The 19848-nt window shown below is 41.4% G+C and overlaps 1 protein-coding gene across 1 annotated transcript in view; it reads left to right on the top strand.

Annotated features, from left to right (window-relative positions):
* LOC105007854 (NLR family CARD domain-containing protein 3-like) overlaps nucleotides 1-19220 on the top strand; it is a 38149-nt gene extending 18929 nt beyond the window's left edge. Inside the window, exons 3-14 of the mRNA XM_034295647.1 lie at nucleotides 4594-4762; nucleotides 4855-4959; nucleotides 5536-5649; nucleotides 8644-8728; nucleotides 8865-9093; nucleotides 9340-11131; nucleotides 11333-11506; nucleotides 12890-12946; nucleotides 14059-14198; nucleotides 15975-16030; nucleotides 16775-16913; nucleotides 17856-19220. Of these exons, the coding sequence (XP_034151538.1) occupies nucleotides 4635-4762; nucleotides 4855-4959; nucleotides 5536-5649; nucleotides 8644-8728; nucleotides 8865-9093; nucleotides 9340-11131; nucleotides 11333-11506; nucleotides 12890-12946; nucleotides 14059-14198; nucleotides 15975-16030; nucleotides 16775-16913; nucleotides 17856-18412 (3576 nt within the window). The 5' untranslated portion in view covers nucleotides 4594-4634 and the 3' untranslated portion in view covers nucleotides 18413-19220. The remainder of the gene's footprint in view (nucleotides 1-4593; nucleotides 4763-4854; nucleotides 4960-5535; nucleotides 5650-8643; nucleotides 8729-8864; nucleotides 9094-9339; nucleotides 11132-11332; nucleotides 11507-12889; nucleotides 12947-14058; nucleotides 14199-15974; nucleotides 16031-16774; nucleotides 16914-17855) is intronic.
* Nucleotides 19221-19848: the final 628 nt, after the last annotated feature.

Raw genomic sequence — 19848 nt, 5'->3', positions numbered from 1 at the left:
GTTGGACAAAGGACATCCTTAACTGTATCAAAAATGTATTGTAAAACATCGGGATGTTTTTTTTATTATTACTAGACACATATGAGGCTCTTGCATTATACATTTAATAGGTGTACAAATTCAAATTTCACAGTGAATTATTGGTCTGTAAATGTTTTACGCCTTTATGTTATTAAGTCATTTTAGTTATTTATTTGACAATTCTACTAATTTCTTAAATACTTTGGTAACGGGGTTGAGCATAGTAAGAGGTTGATTTTATTGTTAAGTTATCATGCAGTTTGAGTAGATTTAAATAAGATCCAGACCTGTTCAGAAGAGTCAGAACAGCCTAATCCTGCAACAAGTGAATGATGAAATATGTCATGTTAATTTTTTTGGTCAACTATGAAACCATAAACAGCTCAATTAAACAGTTGAAAACAACTGGATGTTTTTTATTTATTGAAATCGAATATTTAAATGATTAACCATGTGAATTCAGGGTAAAAGGACTGGCATTAAGCATAATGTTAAGTGTTTCGCTCTCTGTCAAACATCAGAAAACTGGAAAAAACAAGTTGATATTAATTTCTGAAAGTGAAGTGACTTCAAATGTTTGATAATTACAAGGGGATTTCTATCAAAGTAACAGGGTTGACAGAAAAGTTGATTTTTTAATTTTTATTATTCACAAGTGTGTAGTGAAATACTGCATATATTTAAAAATGAAAAAGACATAAGTAACTTTTCATTAGTGATAAAAAAAGAAACATTTTAATCATCTTATAAATCACCTTAACATTAATGACCATTAATTTGGACAATTGTGCCAGGGGATAGGTCAAAATGCATGATTAAATATTCAAAAAGTGTTTGATAAACCAACACATGTAATGACACCTGAAAGTCTACATGCTTAACTTAAAACGTAGTTCATATTATATTTAAATACAGCACTGGAAAAAGGTCTGAGATACTGTTGATACTGTTGATACCGAGATACTGTTGTTGAGAAGTTTAAAGCCGGATTTGGATACAAAAAGATTTCCCAAGCCTTAAACATCCTGAGTTTATTCTCACTGACCCGGCCTACCAAAGTGGTGTTGGAACAGTGTACAGGAACACAGTCGTGGGTGAAGAGGGAGTACAGGAGTGAGCTCAGCACACAGCCTTGTGGTACACCAGTGTTCAGGATCAGGGTGGAGGAGGTGAAGTTGTCCAACCTGACAGACTGGGGTCTGTTGGTTAGGAAGTCCAAAGTCCATTTGCAGAGAGAAGTGCTGATCCCCAGGTCATCCCTATGCTAAAATGTCAAGTAGTGAGTGTACAGCTTGTATAACAGTGTAAATTTGCTGTCCCCTCAAAATAACACAACACGCACCCATTAATGTCTAAACCGCTGGCAACAAAAGTGAGTACACCCCTAAGTGAAAATGTCACTTCACTTGGATTCACTGCCACATGCGTATGGGTTTGGAGTTGTTGTAGAATTGCTCCTCAATCCGCAGTTTGTGGTAATGTTTGGCCAACTTGATGCCCCTTTTCAGGTTGGCCCTGGATGAGCTGTAGGCCTCCGCATCGCTGGATCTGAAAGCAGCGTCACGTGTCTTTAGCAGTTGTCAGACCTCTCTGTTCATCCATGACTTCTGCTCGGGGATATTGAAACCAAACAACAATTTCTCCAGTTTTAAGATAACACCCTGAGTGTTCAAAGTACAGTAGCCCAATATAAACCCTGTGCCAGTGTTAAAGTTAACACAGAGTGTTAAATTTGTTTCCTATTTGTGTGCTTGACACTCATCTTTTACTGTATCCTATTTGAGTGCTTGAGATACATTTTTACTGTAGCTTATTTGAACATTTGTACCTTACAATGCATACAGTGGCATACCAATGGCAGGCTGTCATACATTTGTTTGTGCATGTTAAGATGTTCCTCCCGTTTCCCATTGCTCATAGCTCCTTACAATATACTGTGGCCAAAAGAAACATGTTTGCAATATGTATACACTCACAAACATACAGGATTTGTTCACATATAGTGTTCAATAGTTACAGTGGGGAGAACAAGTATTTGGTACACTGCCGATTTTGCAGGTTTTCCTACTTACAAAGCATGTAGAGGTCTGTAATTTCTGTAACAAAAATCCTGAAAATCTCATTGTATGATTTTTAAATAATGAATTATCCGGGGCCGGGTCGCGGGGGCAGCAGTCTAAGCAGGGATGCCCAGACTTCCCTCTCCCTAGGCACTTCATCTAGCTTAGAAGAAGGATTAGTATAACCCAAAGAACACCATCCCAACCGTGAAGCATGGAGGTTGAAACATCATTCTTTGGGGATGCTTTTCTGCAAAGGGGACAGGGCGACTGCACCGTATTGAGGGGAGGATGGATGGGGCCATGTATCGCGAGATCTTGGCCAACAAGCTTCTTCCCTCAGTAAGAGCATTGAAGATGGGTCGTGGCTGGGTCTTCCAGCATGACATTGACCTGAAACACACAGCCAGGGCAACTAAGGAGTGACCCTGTAAGAAGCATCTCAAGGTCCTGGAGTGGCCTAGCCAGTCTCCAGACCTGAACCCAATAGAAAATCTTTGGAGGGAGCTGAAAGTCTGTATTGCCCAGCGACAGCCCTGAAACCTGAAGGATCTGGAGAGTGTACTAACCGCTGGCAGGAGATGCAGTAGCACACATCACCGACACACCTGCTTCACGGGTTAGTGTGTCCTGTTCTGTCCGTGACCTTGTGGTGTTGACTTTAAAAGAGAAAAGTACAGAAACATTGCTCTTCGTGTTGTTGTTGTTTTGTTGTTTTGTTGTTTTCATTTTTGCTTCGTGGTGAAGAAAGAGCTGAGCCGCAAGGCGAAGCTCTCGATTTACCAGTCAATCTACGTTCCTACTCTCACCTATGGTCATGAGCTTTGGGTCATGAACGAAAGGACAAGATCCCGGATACAGGCGGCCGAAATGAGCTTTCTCCGCAGGGTGGCCGGGCGATCCCTTAGAGAGAGGGTGAGAAGCTCGGTCACCCGGGAGGAGCTCGGAGTAGAGCCGCTGCTCCTCCACATCGAGAGGGGTCAGCTGAGGTGGCTTGGGCATCTGTTTCGGATGCCTCCGGAACGCCTTCCTGGGAAGGTGTTCCGGTCACGTCCCATCGGGAGGAGACCTCGGGGAAGACCTAGGACACGCTGGAGGGACTATGTCTCCCGGCTGGCCTGGGAACGCCTCGGTGTCCCCCCGGAAGAGCTAGATGAAGTGCCTAGGGAGAGGGAAGTCTGGGCATCCCTGCTTAGACTGCTGCCCCCGCGACCCGGCCCCGGATAAGCGGAAGATGATGGATGGATGGATTTTTGCTTCACTTTTACACTTCACTTTTTTGCTGCTTTTACACATCGCATGGGCAAATCATTGAATCCCTACTCACTTTTGTTGCCAGCGGTTTAGACATTAATGGCTGTGTGTTGAGTTATTTTGAGGGGACAGCAAATGTACACTGTTATACAAGCTGTACACTCACTACTTTACATTGTAGCAGAGTGTCATTTCTTCAGTGTTGTCACATGAAAAGATGTGAGATACCTGTATAAGCAGACACACGAAGTGACCAGACTTGTCATCCCTGAGTTCTGGGTCTCTGACCAGTTTGGGTGGACCCAGAAACACATCATTTTAATGTTAGGCTCATAACGAATGGAGTAGCTAACCTTTATTAAGGACTAGCTACATATTATGGTCATTTATGATAACATAAATTTACAAACAATATGGAGTAAGATAATATTTTATATTATAATTTATATTTATTTATCACTACGGTTACGTTCCCTTGCACTCTTTTCCCTAGCTGTCCCCCGATAACCATCTAATGGAAACCCTTCTAACCACTCTCACACCCCTTACTACACAGTGTTCACAGTGATCCTGAGCCCAGGCAGTGATCTCCACTACAGAATCCTGTCTGTTTTAATGCAGTGTCGTCTGAGATCCTGAAGATCACTGCCATCCAATACTGGTTTTTGCCCTTTTCCCTTGCATACAGAGATCACCCCAAATTCTTTTAATTATATTATGTAGCGTAGATGATGAGATCCCCAAACTCTTTGCCATTTTATGTTGTGATATGTTATTCTTGAATTGTGGCACTTTGTGCCTGCACAGTCCAATCTAAAAAAGATTAAAACATATGTAATATGAGCTGTAATGTCTAAGCAATGAGAATCAAATATCTGTGAGCTCCACCTACTGTCATCTTATTTAATACATGTTTGGAGTCCATTATCTGTATTATTCTAAGAACAATGCAGAGAGAGTGACCACTTGGAGGAAGTCATTGTCTGTGTTAAGTTATGTTCTGATAGCTTAGCTTAACTAGTCCACATTCTAGAAGAGGAAGTTCATTAGTTGGTCTTTGTTTTCAGTAAAATGCAAGTAAAGGGAAGTCAAAGCATAATCTGATTGCATGTTTGTTATTGAATGGTTTTTTTTGAAAATATTTATTCATGTCATTCTTCAATTTGTATCTGATCCACACATTGTATTCTATTCTTTACAGTATTGATCTTGACCTTGATCCAGCAAGTTTGTGTTTCTCTCCATCATGTGTTTCCAGGTCTAAGCAGATAGAGAGAGAAGAGGGTTACTGCCTTTAAAATGAGTCTTTCTGGGGAGAGAAAGAAGAGGGTTGCTGCCTCAAAACAAATCTCTCTGGGGAGAGAGAGGGTGGAGGACACTGCCTCTAAAATGAGTATTTTTGGGGAACATGACACCATAGCTAAGAGGTGAAAACATAATAATTTGGTTTTTGAATGGGTTTCCACATCTGCGTTCAGAGTAGAAAAGTGACTGAATATTTCCCCTTGTTGTGTTGAAGGGTAAAACGGCAGAAGAGACCAGCCTCCACTGTCTCCAGCTGTGTGTCCGAGATGAGTGACCGGTCTATGGAACCACCTATGAAGTTCAGAAAGGGAGTTTCAGGGTGAGAGACAGACAGGTTAATGGTGGATCTGTTTATTAGTGTTCTGTTAACCAATACTATCCAGGATTGTATTTATTATTGATCTGTAGGTGTTTTGACTTCTATGTGTGTATTGAATATTGGTGCACATGTTTTTCTATAATAATTACGTCCTCAATTGTACAAAATAAATACTATTTTAGTTTAACATTTAAACAAGACAGTTCAGAAACACTTACTTGGTTCACACACACCAATCACCAAGTCCAATATATACACATCACTCTGAGTCCTGCCAATATATACACATCACTCTGAGTCCTGCCAATATATACACATCACTCTGAGTCCTGCCAATATATACACATCACTCTGAGTCCTGCCAATATATACACATCACTCTGAGTCCTGCCAATATATACACATCACTCTGAGTCCTGCCAATATATACACATCACTCTGAGTCCTGCTTCAGTATTATTTATAGGGTCCAGCAAGAGAGAAAGACTCACTGTGTCCAAATACTACAATAAATACTAAGAAAGTCCACTATAAACAATAACACTGTTTTATTGTATTTAACTAAATTATTTACAGGGACCATAAAAAGAGACCAGCCTCCCCTGTACCCAGCTGTCTGTCCATGAAGAGTGACCGGTCTATGAATAATCCAATGGAGTTCAGAGAGGGAGACTTTTCTACTAAACAAAGGTAATAAAAAATAAAGTGTCAAGTTCAGTGATTGTCAACATTGTCTCTTATTTGTTCATTCAATTCTCCATAATCCGATGCCATGAAAGTCTTCCTGGGTCCAAAACCAACAAAAAAGACATTACAGACAAACCAAATCTTTACAATGTATACAGATTTAACAAAAACATCTATATGACATCTTTAAAGACATCAGAATATAAACAAGTACAGGTAACACGTTTTTCTATCTTTCATGGTGTTGGTTTTATTATCCCTAACCCCTTTTCATGTTTTATAAAACAGTTACTATGAAAGTCACTTCCACTTATAACATGGTTTAGTCTGAATCATGGAAACATGTCATGTTTTTCAGACTTTAATTATGATGGTCTTATCATTTATAACATCATCTTATTGCATCAAATCACTGTATAGATTTGGATCATGGAAATACTATGGTTAACCTGTATTATGAGTTGTACCATGGTAATTAACAAGCTAGATAAATAACAAAAAGTATAGTTTCATATTTATTATGATGCATTAAATCAAGCTGGTACAAAGGCAGTAGAATGCATTTTATTAATAAACCCACAAAGTAGTTTTTGTGTTATTGATACATATTCAGCATCATGGGCTTACTGTTGCTCACATTAGCTACTGGTTGATAGAGAGTAAGACAAATGACTAAAAGCTGAGGAACCAGATTAACATTATTTAAAACATTTTATAGAAAGTGAGGAATTTATAAAGCATTCGATATGAAACACCAAGCTAAGTAGAATATATATGATATAATTTATAGTAAAATAAAATGTCTGTAAGCATTGAAGCTAGCTTTAGCGCCAGTCAAGCTAGCCTGTCATTCACACAGGGAAACATTGTAATTTGCATTTGTTAGAAATAAGAACATATTAAAATGTATAAAAATGTAATTATTAAAATATATGAGATGAGATGACTACCAATACTTTTTGGACAAATGGTTTTAGTATCTTCTTAATTTTAAGGAGTTTCCTTGAAAAAGGAAGAGCCTTCTATTGAAAAAAGAACCAATGAACCTGTTAAATTATTCGTTAAAACAATGTAACACTCACTTCATTCTTTTGACAATACAATATCTAGGCCAAGGTTTATGAAAAACATTTTGTGTTGTGGTTTTTAACTGTGAGATAAAGGGGTTTAACAACCCACATTGTCACGTGTGAGGTTGTGGTAGGACACAGGCACAGAGTCGATGTAGTGGAAATAATCCATGTTTAATGTAAAAGAAGGCAAAACAAAAGCAGCAACCAGTAACGTGGGCTATCCTACACAGGGAGAAACCAAAATGAACCACACCGGTGTGGCTAAACAAGTAACTTAAATTGTGTCCCCAATTGGAGGCAACGATTAACACCTGCCACCAGTTGGGGATACCAAAAGGATCGGAGGTGGCTAGAGGTGCCACCTCCTGTTCTGTCCTGACTATGCCCCGAGCCCAGCGCAGAGATGGCTAGGGGCATAGTCAGGACGTGACATACATGTTTCTATTGCGATAGTCAATGCTACGTTATGAGCACAATACCATTTATTGCCACATTTTTGGTTACTATACCAGGATTCCTCCTTTAATTTCTTCCTTTTTAGGATGTTCGCCGTAGAGAAAGTTCGCACTGACAATGGCTCCAGGTTCAATACATAATTTTTGGCTTATTACTATTTACGTTGTTTATATTGTTTTTATTTTTGTTCCTGCTGAACTGTAGCTCACACAGTACGATCGACTAGCACTTTTGAAAAACTTTCATCATTGAATATGGACTTTTACACTACTTACGCTTTCTGTGATTCCTGTCCTGCTGCCGATTTGTTTACCAGTACGCCGACAGAGAAGAAAGAATAGAGACAAACATGCCAGTATCCTATGTATATCTCGGACGAGATACTAATATGCCATTACTGAGCATTTTACTTGCAAATGTTCAATCCTTGGACAATAAAATGGACAAACTACACGCATCTCATCTGCAAAACGATGGAGATGAAGCTGAAGTGGAGAGAGTCTCACTTGGAACAGGCATGCAAACTCGGCAGTGAATACTGCCCAAAAACAACTATACTTCCTGAGGAGACTCAAGAAGTTTGGCATGTCTGTAAAAACTCTCCCCAACTTCTACAGGTGCACCATTGAGAGCATTATCTAAAGCTGCATTACTGCCTGGCACGGCAGCTGGTCCACTACAGACCACAAGTACCTCCAGAGGGTGGTGAGGTCTGTGGAGGTCTCCCCTCCATGCAAGGCATCTCTACCATACATGATGCCATAGGAAATCACAGAACATCATCAAAGACTACAGCCATCCAGGCTATGGTCTGTTCACACTGATACCATCTTCCAGTTCCTGACTCACAAACAGTTTTTTCCCTCAGGCCATAGGGCTCCTCAACCAGAAATGCTGATCTATGATCATACTGATCACACTTGAACATTCCAGATGCTCTGATGTCTTTCCATGTACATTCTATGTACATTAAAAACGTATTTTGTATGCACCACACATGGGCATATTACATCTATATTTTATCTATAATATTCAATACTTCTACCCATATTGTTCATATTCCCCATTCCACTTTTTAAAACATTGGTGCTAGTTTACATTGTTATGTATATTATTGCTATATTTTTGCTTTATATGTTTCTTAATTCTTACTACATAGATGTTGTGTGCCATGTCACAAAAATGTCTTTGTGCAGTATGATGCTGTGTTATTCGATGCATTTGATTAATAAACTTTGAACTTGAACCCATTTTGACCTCAAATTCTACTTTCTCATTTATCGCTTTATCCTCCCTATTTTTCCTGTATTGCTTTCTTTCTTTAGGATTCAGTTTTAGATTAAAGGTTAGGAAATGTAAGTTTTTGAATTTGAAAAAATAAGTTCTTCCAGAAAGTGGGAATACAAAAATTTGTGGAAGTTTGTTTGCACTCTGGAAGTGTAGATGTAATGTCATGTTATGTCCACAGAAACCTACAGGAGAGATCAGAGTCAGAGATTCTCAGTGGTCAATCTGTCCAGAGTCATCAAACAGACCTGTCCTCTATATTCAGTGTATGTGGTTTTCTTATGTACATTTGTTTCAGTTTAAGTAAGGTTTGTCAATCATTCATGAATTTATTAGTATTGTCTGATATTTCAGTAACATTGATTCTGTCCAATGTGAATTTTTTCATTGTCCCCCTTTCAGTTACTTGAAAAGAATATCATGCTATTTGTGAAGAAAGAGTTAAAGAGGTTCAAGACAAGGCTGAGTTCAGATCTCCCAGAAGTCTTTGAGAGTCAGCAGGAGGATGAAGAAGGTGTGGACCCTGAAGAAGAGAAGCAGGAGAGCAGTGCTAAAGAGGGGGTTCTGAAGATCACCCTGCATGTCCTACGGAACATGAACCAGAAAGAGATTGCTGACCTACTGGAGAAAAGTAAGAGATGTCTAACTTTACTGTTGAATGTTGGATTATGAGGAATGTTTAAAAGCTTTTTGTAGCTGTTTAACTCACTAATAATGTAGTGACCTTTAGACACCTGGTGATCTTCTATTAGTGATGTGTTGAATCATTTAATAATTTGAACACAATACTCAGTATTATTTCTTCTACTTTATAACTCAATCCTACAATACTGTCACTGTTTATAGACACAATACTCTGTGTTATTTCTTCATTCAGGTCAGCTTGCTGTGATTTGTTGTGAACACAAATCTAACCTGAAGAAGAAGTTTCAGTGCTTATTTGAGGGTATTGCTAACCAAGGGAACAGAACACTTCTGAATGAGATCTACACAGAGCTCTACATCACAGAGGGTGGAAGTGGAGAAGTCAATTGTGAACATGAGGTGAGACAGATTGAGACAACAACTAAGAAACAATCAAGACCTGAGACGGCAATCAAATGTAATGACATCTTCAAACCCACACCTGGACAAGACAAACCTATCAGAACTGTGCTGACAAAGGGTGTTGCTGGAATTGGAAAAACAGTCTCTGTCCAGAAGTTCATTCTGGATTGGGCTGAAGGAAAAGCAAATCAGGATGTCCAATTTGTATTTTCACTCCCTTTTCGGGAGCTGAATTTGATGAAAGGGGAAAAACTCAGTTTGGTTCAACTCATCAATCATTTCTCAATTGAAACCAAAAAAGCAAGAATCTCTAACTACAACACATACAAAGTTGTGTTCATCTTTGATGGTCTGGATGAGTGCCGACTGCACCTTGACTTCAAGAACAACAAGAGCTGTTGTGATGTGACAGAGTCAACCTCAGTGGATGTGCTGCTGACAAACCTCATCAAGGGAAATCTGCTTCCCTCTGCTCTCCTCTGGATAACTACCAGACCTGCAGCAGCCAATCAGATCCCTTCAGGGTGTGTTGACCAGGTGACCGAGGTGAGAGGGTTCAATGACCCTCAGAAAGAGGAGTACTTCAGGAAGAGATTCAATGATGAGGACTTGGCCAGAAAAATAATCTCACACACAAAAACATCAAGGAGCCTCCACATCATGTGTCACATACCGGTCTTCTGTTGGATCACTGCTACAGTCCTTGAGTACATGTTGACTACAGATGTTACAGTAGAGCTACCCAAGACCCTAACAGACATGTACTCACACTTCCTGGTGTTTCAGTCCAAACACAGGAATGTAAAGTATGATGGGAAAAAAGAGACAGATCCACACTGGAGTAAAGAGAACATTCTGGCACTGGGAAAACTGGCTTTCCAACAACTACAGAAAGGCAATCTGATCTTCTATGAAGAAGACCTGAAAGAGTGCAGCATTGATATCAATGAAGCATCAGTTTACTCAGGAGTCTGTACACAGATCTTTAAAGAGGAATGTGGGCTGAACCAGGACAAGGTGTACTGCTTTGTGCATCTGAGTATTCAGGAGTTTCTAGCTGCTGTATATTTGTTTCACTCAATCATCAACAATAATGAGAATATAATGGAGGAACGACAATCAACCGTCAGGAAAGTTTCCAGAAAGTCCAGCTCCAAGTCTGAAGTCACATTGTACAAGACTGCTGTGGATAAAGCCTTGCGGAGTAAGACTGGACACCTGGACCTTTTCCTCCGCTTCCTTCTGGGTCTCTCACTGGAGTCAAATCAGAAGCATTTACAAGGTCTACTGACAAAGACCAGAAGCAGCTCACAGAGCCATGAAGAAACAGTGAAGTACATCAAGGAGAAGATCACAAAGAATCCCTCTTCAGAGAGGTGCATCAATCTTTTCCACTGTCTGAATGAACTGAATGACCATACTCTAGTGGAGGAGATCCAAAGATACCTGAGTTCAGGAAGTCTCTCCAGAGAAGAACTGTCACCTGCCCAGTGGTCAGCTCTGGCCTTTGTGTTACTGACTTCAGAAGAGGAGATTGATGTGTTTGACCTGAAGAAATACTCCACATCAGAGGAAGGTCTTCTGGGGTTGCTGCCAGTGATCAAAACTTGCAGAACTGCTCTGTAAGTAAAGTCATTCAATTTACCCTCCCCGCCACACACAAAACCCTGTTTTTTAATCTGCAGTACATTTATTGACTGTCAACATTAACGATTGTATGTACGATTGTATATAAACATTCTAGTGTCATGTTACAATGTCATTTGTAAAATGTTATTCTGAACTATTATTCTGTTTGTGACATCATGATATTCTCTCTCCAGACTGTCAAGTTGTGGAATCACAAAGAAAGGCTGTGCTTCTCTGGTCTCAGCTCTGAAGTCAAACCCCTCACAGCTGAAAGAACTGGATCTGAGTAACAATGACCTGAAGGATACTGGAGTAGAGCAGCTCTCTGCTTGGCTGAAGGATCCGCAATGTAGACTGGAGACTCTGAGGTGAGAAATTAATAAACAAAAACACAACTGACAACATAACAATAACCATGACAACAACACAACAGAGGGGAAATACCAATGCCTGCTGTGTTCCCACCTCCACCTGCTCTGAGCTGCCAGCAGGTCCAAGCCTCCATCCCTGGTAAAGACCAAACCCTGTCAGACATCCCAGCAGGGCTGGAAGGAAACACCACAACTATCAGGACCACCATGCCAAACAAAAACACAGTATTTCATAATAAATAATAATTTTCTGTTAGTCCAAGTATATCCAACATTAGAACTAATCTTCATTCCACCCCTCTGATGTCCACTGATCCACCATTCATTCCCAGTATATTACTATTACACTCTTTCATTTTGTAGACATCCCTTCATTCTACCATGGTGTCTCATAAGGACTTGAATTTCCCATCTACAACATTTCTCCAGGAACTGCCTGGTTACATCATACTGACTCTGCCTGTGGATCCATCATAGTACAGAGTAATTTGTCTCAGTGCTTCCGGGGTGGATGGGTGGAAGTCACACCGGGCTGCCTTGCCACGTTGCACTGTACTCTACTACACTCCTTGTGGTAGAGTAGCTGACTGCATTCTCAATCATGGTTGTAAAGATGGGGAATGTGTTACCCTCAAGCACAGCTAAACACTTCCTGATTGAGCGAGCAGTGTGCTAAGAATCAGAACAGCTCTGTGAAACATACTTATAGTATAGACGAAACGGTATGAATATTTAATTGCATGGTTATGGTGACCAAAATTATCACGGTTTTCAGTTTTATCGCCGTATTGTTAAAATGTGCTGGAAATGTGTGTGCAGTTGCTGATATAACCTGCCTCACTAATTTCAACAGTTGATCAACACCGGAGCACTCTGCCAGAAGCTGTGAGCTAATTCAGACAGGTCTCTGGGCCTTGTAGTGATGTACTGGTTGTCTCATAACCCACAGCCCAGGGGTTATATCCATGGTGCAGCCAGGCAGAGGGTCACTAAATATTATTTGGGTAAAGGGCAGGTTGAATTACATTTCTAACCCTAACAATGTTTTTGTACTGATCTGTTAAATCTGAGGGAATTAGACAATAGTGTGCCTATGAAGTAGGCTACATTTCAGTATATCAGGACGTGTCTCTCTATCACTCAGTTGAAGCTCTTTATGTACAGCAGTGGTTCCCAACCAGGGGGACATGGACCACTTGTAGTACTTCTCTTATCCACAGACCTACAGTGTACAAGTCACCAACAAAATACGAGTTGTATATTGTTACAGGCGGTGACGAGATTTGCAGTTGAAACCACACTATCCATTGATGTTCAAATAATGTTTTTTTTCTTATTTCTCATTGCACTTTCTCATTACACTTCATCAACTCTGTACAGGCTGTCAGGCTGTCTGGTCACAGAGGAAGGCTTCGCTTCTCTGGTCTCAGCTTTGAAGTCAAATCCCTCACATCTGAAAGAACTGGATCTGAGCTACAATCACCCAGGAGCCTCGGGAGTCAGACTGCTCTCTGCTGGACTGGAGGATCCAACCTGTAGACTGGAGAAACTCAAGTATGTCTGTTGATGTTTTCAATAATGTGGTATAAAGCTGTCATGTTTCTTTGCATTATGTAATATGTGTCAAATACAGACCTGCCAATCTGTACTCAAGGTCAACATAAACATATGATATCAAGCCAGAAATTTGTGATTATGCAGAAAACCCATTATTATTCATTACTTATATTTAAATACAACCCTGTTTCCAAAAAAGTTGGGATGCTGTGTAAAATGTAATTAAAAACATATACCATTTGTTCTAAAGGGAATAGCAAAAAGACAACACATCAAATGTTGAAACTGAAAATGTATATTGTTCCTAGGAAATAATATTGCTTGAGTTGTGTCTGTTTTGCCCAGCCTGCCCCGACCTGGCTCAGCTCCCTCTGAGCCTCAATGTATTCTATTGGCAACTAAAAAACATTGCTACGGTGAAATCTGTATTTTTCATACATTGTAAAGGTTTACGCCTACTATTGAGCTATAGATCAGTGCTGGCAGCCTGGCACAAACAAGACATACCCATTTCTCCAGTCCTCCACCTGACACATACTAATGACATAAAGTCTCTGGCTAAATAGTTCTCAAAGTGATCCAATTATGAATCCATAACGGACAAGGAAACACTGAAACTCGTTTGTGTGCGACATGATTGACAGCCCTTGTCTGATGGTTTCTTCTCAAGTGTCCAATCACAGTGTTTCAAGCATAAAACACAGTCTAATGTGGGCAGCTCACTCAAATGGGTGATGCAAATTTAATGTGTATTTATTTATTTATATACCTATTCATGTATTTATTCATTTCATATTATGGCACATTTAGTCCTCCATACATATCAGACAGATCAGGAAAATATAGTTCATCGGAGAGTGGCGGATAGTGGAGCGGATGGTGGCGGATAGTGGTGTGGATAGTGGAGCGGATGGTGGCGGATAGTGGTGTGGATAGTGGAGCGGATAGTGGTGTGAATAGTGGTGCGGATAGTGACGGATGGTGGCGGATAGTGGTGCGGATAGTGGTGCGGATAGTGGTGAGGATAGTGACGGATGGTGGCTGATAGTGGTGCGGATAGTGGTGAGGATAGTGGTGCGGATAGTGGTGCGGATAGTGATGCGGATAGTGGTGCGGATAGTGGCGGATAGTGGTGTGAATAGTGGTGTGGATAGTGGTGTGGATAGTGGTGGATAGTGGTGTGAATAGTGGTGTGGATAGTGGTGTGGATAGTGGTGTGGATAGTGGTGTGGATAGTGGTCTGGATAGTGGCGGATAGTGGTGTGGATAGTGGTGTGAATAGTGGTGTGGATAGTGGTGGATAGTGGTGTGAATAGTGGTGTGGATAGTGGTCTGGATAGTGGCGGATAGTGGTGTGGATAGTGGTGTGAATAGTGGTGTGGATAGTGGTGGATAGTGGTGTGAATAGTGGTGTGGATAGTGGTCTGGATAGTGGCGGAGAGTGGTGTGAATAGTGGTGTGGATAGTGGTGTGGATAGTGGCGGATAGTGGTGTGAATAGTGGTGTGGATAGTGGTCTGGATAGTGGCGGATAGTGGTGTGAATAGTGGTGTGGATAGTGGTCTGGATAGTGGTGGATAGTGGTGTGAATAGTGGTGTGGATAGTGGTGTGGATAGTGGTGGATAGTGGTGTGGATAGTGGTGTGGATAGTGGTCTGGATAGTGGCGGATAGTGGTGTGAATAGTGGTGTGGATAGTGGTGTGGATAGTGGTGGATAGTGGTGTGAATAGTGGTGTGGATAGTGGTGGATAGTGGTGTGAATAGTGGTGTGGATAGTGGTCTGGATAGTGGCGGATAGTGGTGTGAATAGTGGTGTGGATAGTGGTGTGGATAGTGGCGGATAGTGGTGTGAATAGTGGTGTGGATAGTGGTCTGGATAGTGGCGGATAGTGGTGTGAATAGTGGTGTGGATAGTGGTGTGAATAGTGGTGCGGATAGTGGTGTGAATAGTGGTGTGGATAGTGGTCTGGATAGTGGCGGATAGTGGTGTGGATAGTGGTGTGAATAGTGGTGTGGATAGTGGTGGATAGTGGTGTGAATAGTGGTGTGGATAGTGGTCTGGATAGTGGCGGAGAGTGGTGTGAATAGTGGTGTGGATAGTGGTGTGGATAGTGGCGGATAGTGATGTGAATAGTGGTGTGGATAGTGGTCTGGATAGTGGCGGATAGTGGTGTGAATAGTGGTGTGGATAGTGGTCTGGATAGTGGTGGATAGTGGTGTGAATAGTGGTGTGGATAGTGGTGTGGATAGTGGTGGATAGTGGTGTGGATAGTGGTGTGGATAGTGGTCTGGATAGTGGCGGATAGTGGTGTGAATAGTGGTGTGGATAGTGGTGTGGATAGTGGTGGATAGTGGTGTGAATAGTGGTGTGGATAGTGGTGGATAGTGGTGTGAATAGTGGTGTGGATAGTGGTCTGGATAGTGGCGGATAGTGGTGTGAATAGTGGTGTGGATAGTGGTGTGGATAGTGGCGGATAGTGGTGTGAATAGTGGTGTGGATAGTGGTCTGGATAGTGGCGGATAGTGGTGTGAATAGTGGTGTGGATAGTGGTGTGAATAGTGGTGCGGATAGTGGTGTGAATAGTGGTGTGGATAGTGGTCTGGATAGTGGCGGATAGTGGTGTGAATAGTGGTGTGGATAGTGGTGGATAGTGGTGTGGATAGTGGTGTGGATAGTGGTGGATAGTGGTGTGGATAGTGGTGTGGATAGTGGTGTGAATAGTGGTCTGGATAGTGGTGGATAGTGGTGTGGATAGTGGTGTGGATAGTGGTGTGGATAGTGGTCTGGATAGTGGTGGATAGTGGTGTGGATAGTGGTGTGGATAGTGGTGTGGATAGTGGTGCGGATAGTGGTGCGGATAGTGGTGCGGATAGTGGTGCGGATAGTGGTGGATTGTGGTGCGGATAGTGGTGCGGATAGTGGCGGATAGTGACGGATGGTGGTGGATAGTGATGCAGATAGTGGTGAGGATAGTGGTGGATAGTGGTGAGGATATTGGTGCGGATAGTGGCGGATAGTGCGGATAGTTGTGCGGATAGTGGTGCAGATAGTGGTGGATTGTGGTGCGGATAGTGGTGCGGATAGTGGTGGATTGTGGAGCGGATAGTGGTGAGGATAGTGGTGGATTGTGGTGCGGATAGTGGTGGATTGTGGTGCGGATAGTGGTGGATTGTGGTGCGGATAGTGGTGCCGATAGTGGTGCGGATAGTGGCGGATTGTGGAGCGGATAGTGGTGCGGAGAGTGGTCTGGATAGTGGTGCGGATTGTGGCGGATGGTGGTGCGGATAGTGGCGGATGGTGCGGATAGTGGTGCGGATAGTGGTGCAGATAGTGGTGCGGATAGTGGAGGATGGTGCGTATAGTGGCGGGTAGTGGAGCGGATAGTGGTGCGGACATTCATACATGTATAGGACTAAGTATACATCAGTTCAATAATTTCTATAACACTATTGACAAACAAACAACTCTTTTTGAATTGCTTTATTTGGTAAACATTCACAGTGGAAAATGGAACCGTTCATTTGGCTCCTTCATTTTTAAAACGTTTTAGATATGGTACATGTTGCAACCAAAATATTGTCCATGTCTATATCGCAATTTGGATCCTAATTTGATTCATCTGCCAACCCTAGTGTGGTGTGTGATGGGGGGAGGATCTAGTGTGTGTGATGGGGAGGGGGTTGTGTATATTGTGTTTGTGTTGGAAGTACATTATGGTGTGTGATTGTGTGTGTCTGTTTGTGTGTAAGACAAGTTGTGTATCACTGAATGTCAGTCTGCTCCTCTACGTCTTCCACAGTATGGATCATGGTGGAGAGTGGAGGTTGAAATCAGGACTGAAGAAATGTAAGTGATTTATTATACAGTACACATACAGTGAGGGGACAAAATAATTTGATCCCCTGCTGATTTTTTATGTTTGCCCACTCACAAATAAATTATGTGTCTATAATTTTAGTGGTAGGTTAATTTGAACAGTGAGACACAATAACAAAAAAATCCAGAAAAACGCATATCAAAAATGTTATAAATTGATTTGCATTTTAATGAGTGAAATAAGTATTTGACCCCTCTGCAAAACATGACTTAGTACTTAGTACATGAGGTTCTCATGCAAGATTTGATGGTACATGGCCCCGTCCATTGTCCCTTCTCACCAAGCTGCTTGGCGATGGTCTTGTAGCCCATTCCAGCCTTGTTTAGGTCTACAATCTTGTCCCTAACATCCTTAGACAGCTCTTTGGTCTTTGCCATGGTGGAGAGAATCTGATTGATTGCTTCTGTGGACAGGTTTCTTTTATACAGGTAACAAGATGAGATTAAGAGCAGTCCCTTTAAGAGTGTGCTCCTAATCTCAGCTCGTTACCAGTTTAAAAGACACCTGGGAGCCAGAAAACTTTCTAATTGAGAGGGGATCCAAGACTTATTTCCCTCTTTAAAATGCAAATCAATTTATATCATTTTTGACATGTGTTTTTCTTTTAGTTGTTATTCTGTCTCTCACTGTTCAAATGAACCTACCATTAAAATTTTAGATTGATAATTTCTTTGTCAGTGGGCAAAGTACAAAATCAGCAGGGGATCAAATAATTATTTCCCTCACTGTACAGCTGGTGTGTGTGTTCACATGTCTGTGTGTGTATGTTTCATTCTGTATGTGTGTGTTTGTGTGTTTTGTCTGAGTGTCTTGATATCCAGTATAGGACAATAAAGAAATACAATATGCATGTGTGTGTATAATATGAATGTTAATGATGTGTTATATTGTTTCTTGGTCTCATCCATCAGGGTGCTGTAATCTCACACTGGACCTAAACACAGTAAACAGAGACCTCTGTCTGTCTGAGGAGGACAGAAAGGTGACATATGGGGAAGAGAAGCAGCCGTATCCTGATAACCCAGAGAGATTTGACTACTGGCCTCAGGTGTTGTGTAGAGAGGGTCTGTCTGGACGCTGTTACTGGGAGGTAGAGTGGAGTCGAGGAGGGACTGGGATAGGAGTGACATATAAAGGAATCAACAGGAGAGGACAAGGTGATGACTGCTGTCTTGGATACAATGAGAGGTCCTGGAGACTGGATTGTGATGGTAACAATTACTATGCCTGGCACAATAACAAGAGATCTGTCCTACCTGATACCTCCTCAGGCTCCCACAGAGTAGGAGTGTATCTGGACTGGCCAGCCGGCACTCTGTCCTTCTACAGGGTCTCCTCTGACACACTGACCCACCTGTACACATTCAACAGCACATTCACTGAGGCCCTTTATCCAGGGTTTTGGGTTTATTATTATGACTCCTCAGTGTCTCTGTGTCAGATGATCCCTGTGTCAAACACAACATGATGTTTCACTCTATTCATGGTCATGTTCAGTAGGGCACACTGTAGTAAAACATTGACAATAATTCGCTAGTAGCGAGTAAATACATGATTGACACCACTGAAGATGTAACCTGTAAACTAGAGTCATGAATCAATTGAATGAATCAACTTGTTGAATCACCAAGAAAACCTTTTCATTTATTGTTATTACTCAGCACAAGTGCTAATGCTGCAAAATCCTGCAAAATCCAGTTTGAATAAACGAGCAACTGTTATTTTGCTGGATCAGCGGCTAAAGACCAACCACTTTGATTTGATTGACATATCGCTTGTGATCGTAAAATACGCTTTAAAATATGTCATTAAATGTTGAAATATTTCATTACGTTTTGAAATGGCTCACAATATTATGAAAAGGCCATGATTTTATGAAAATAAATATTGGGAAATGCAATGTATTATCATAAGATGTCATACCATTATTTAAAAAAAGGGCATATTTCCTATTAAACCCTCTGGACTCTAAGTCAAATTTTGCTTCAGTCCGAAGAGGGGAACGAGACCAAAAAAATACAGCAAATTGAGATACCCGTCTTAATTGACATATCTACGTAAACATTTACAGGTTTGACAGGACATTGACAGATCTATGTAAGCATGTACAGGTTTGACTGGACATTGACAGATCTATGTAAGCATTTACAGGTTTGACTGGACATTGACAGATCTATGTAAACATTAACAGATTTGACTGGACATTGACAGATCTACACTCACCTAAAGGATTATTAGGAACACCTGTTCAATTTCTCATTAATGCAATTATCAAATCAACCAATCACATGGCAGTTGCTTCAATGCATTTAGGGGTGTGGTCCTGGTCAAGACAATCTCCTGAACTCCAAACTGAATGTCAGAATGGGAAAGATAGGTGATTTAAGCAATTTTGAGCGTGGCATGGTTGTTGGTACCAGACGGGCCGGTCTGAGCATTTCACAATCAGTTACTGGGATTTTCACGCACAACCATTTCTAGGGTTTACAAAGAATGGTGTGAAAAGGGAAAAACATCCAGTATGCAGCAGTCCTGTGGATGAAAATGCCTTGTTGATGCTAGAGGTCAGAGGAGAATGGGCCGACTGATTCAAGCTGATAGAAGAGCAAATTTGACTGAAATAACCACTCGTTACAACCGAAGTATGCAGCAAAGCATTTTTGAAGCCACAACACGCATAGCCTTGAGGCGGATGGGCTACAACAGCAGAAGACCCCACCGGGTACTACTCATCTCCACTACAAATAGGAAAAAGAGGCTACAATTTGCACGAGCTCACCAAAATTGGACAGTTGAAGACTGGAAGAATGTTGCCTGGTCTGATGAGTCTCGATTTCTGTTGAGACATTCAGATGGTAGAGTCAGAATTTGGCATAAACCGAATGAGAACATGGATCCATCATG

This window comes from Esox lucius, chromosome 11 (genome assembly GCF_011004845.1).
Source record: "Esox lucius isolate fEsoLuc1 chromosome 11, fEsoLuc1.pri, whole genome shotgun sequence".
In the NCBI taxonomy this organism is placed as follows: domain Eukaryota; kingdom Metazoa; phylum Chordata; class Actinopteri; order Esociformes; family Esocidae; genus Esox; species Esox lucius.
Note: the sequence above shows the minus strand (reverse complement) of the source record. Positions and strands in the feature narration are given on the sequence as shown.